General features: G+C 35.9%; 1 protein-coding gene and 1 non-coding gene across 2 annotated transcripts in view; both read left to right on the top strand.

The window, feature by feature from the left end:
• The window catches only part of SCML2 (Scm polycomb group protein like 2), an 83,804-nt gene that overhangs the window by 3,887 nt on the left and 78,173 nt on the right, over positions 1 to 1,744 (top strand). Inside the window, exon 3 of the mRNA XM_007955914.1 lies at positions 293 to 381. Coding sequence (XP_007954105.1) covers positions 293 to 381 — 89 coding nt within the window. The remainder of the gene's footprint in view (positions 1 to 292; positions 382 to 1,744) is intronic.
• LOC122151548 lies at positions 1,263 to 1,369 on the top strand. The gene has a single exon (XR_006164204.1). It is a non-coding gene; the product is annotated as a U6 spliceosomal RNA (small nuclear RNA).

Raw genomic sequence — 1,744 nt, 5'->3', positions numbered from 1 at the left:
TCTGGCATTCCCAACATATATGTGCATGTTGGTGAACCGTACCCAGTGACTTCTCCAAAATGAGAGTCTACGCTCTCACTGTAGCATTGTCCCCAAACAGTACAGGGAAAGCAGTAGTGCTGAGAGGAGGGTACATCTGTGCATCTTTCTTGTCTCCTGCATTCTTAGATAAGGAAGTTACTCTATTCTCTACAAAAGTATGGTGAATGAAACCTATTTTTTTTATACTAGACTTGCTGTAATAATCACAGGGAGGCTTTTTCATGATAATCTAATTTATTTTCTAAAATAGGGTACCAGATGAATGTGTCATCTTGGCCAATGTTCCTCCTACGAACATTAACTGGATCTGAAATGGCACCTGCAACACTGTTTAAGAATGTAAGAATGGTTTTACTGTTTTAAGGGGGATACTTAAATGCTTTGTCTTCTCTGAAGTGGTAAAGCCAAAATAGTTGTCAAGTTACTGGATTGGCAAGTCAGAAAAAGGCTCAATTACAATCACCCACTGGTCAAAATGAATTAATACCCTCTTTCTTGACCTTGAACAAAGTTCTTTTTTTTTTCTTGACCTTAGATATGAAACGGATGCTCTTCTGAAAGCAAATTTCACTGCTGTTTTTTACATAACTTCAGAACTGTTTCCCCTCAATTTGCTGTGTTAGTCATCTCATCCTTTTTTATGTTATATGGGAGAAAATAATGATGGGCCCAAAAGCCACCTGAAAATCACTTGGAAAGATTTGGTTTCAGAAGTCAAAGAATGTAGTAATAATAATAATAATAATAATAATAATAATAATAAAACAGTAATCTTACCAGAAATAATTTGTTAATGAGAAAATACTTGCTATTTGAAAAAAGGGTAAATAGTTTATGTTCTTGAGATGTTGGAAAGAGTACATTATTTTAAGAAATAACGAATAAAAGCCAAATTTTATCTGAATATTTCTTTCTTACCCTTTCTCCTAATTGTTTTTTAAGTCAGTTAATTTTTATTACAAATATTCCCATTGGGAATGGTAAAAATTGATTGTAATTTTTAAAAACTTTTGAAGGAAATTAAAGACAAGGATGGGAAACATCAATTTATATGGCTTTGGCATTAAAAATAAAATAAATTGTTAAAATACAGTTTTGAGTAGCATGAATGCTGGAAGAATGAGCTTGCCCAACCACAGAGGGACACAGGCAAATGCAAACCCTTTGGTCAATGTGTAAAACACATGTGAGAATAGCAAATAAAAAAAGATATTTATTTAGTGCTTGCTTCAGCAGCACATATACTAAAATTGGAACAATACAAGGGAGATTAGCATGGCCCCTGCACAAGGATGACACACAGATCTGTGAAGCATTCCATATTTTTAAGAGAGCTGTTAACATTGTGGGGATTGGAAGCAGTGTCATGAAACAAAATGTGTCTGTACTGTTGAATGGAAAACTATTTTGCTCTGTAAACTTTCACCCAAATCACAATTTAAAAAAAAAGGTATTTACCAGTAGTCTTTATTTATTAAACACCTATTAGCCATTCAGGAGGAGCTCTGGTGGTGTAGTGCCTAAGGCACTTGACTGCTAACCAGAAGGCTGGTGGTTCAAACCCACCAGTCACTTCTCAGAAGGAAGGTTGGGCAATCTACTTCTGAAGCGATGTTGTTGTTGTTGTTATGTGCCGTCGAGTCGGCCCCGACTCATAGCGACCCCTCCTTGGGTTTCCGAGGCAGTATCACTACGGAAGTAG

This window comes from Orycteropus afer, unplaced genomic scaffold, assembly GCF_000298275.1.
Source record: "Orycteropus afer afer isolate SDZICR_OR568_19922 unplaced genomic scaffold, OryAfe1.0 scaffold00546, whole genome shotgun sequence".
NCBI classification, from domain to species: Eukaryota; Metazoa; Chordata; class Mammalia; order Tubulidentata; family Orycteropodidae; genus Orycteropus; species Orycteropus afer.
Note: the sequence above shows the minus strand (reverse complement) of the source record. Positions and strands in the feature narration are given on the sequence as shown.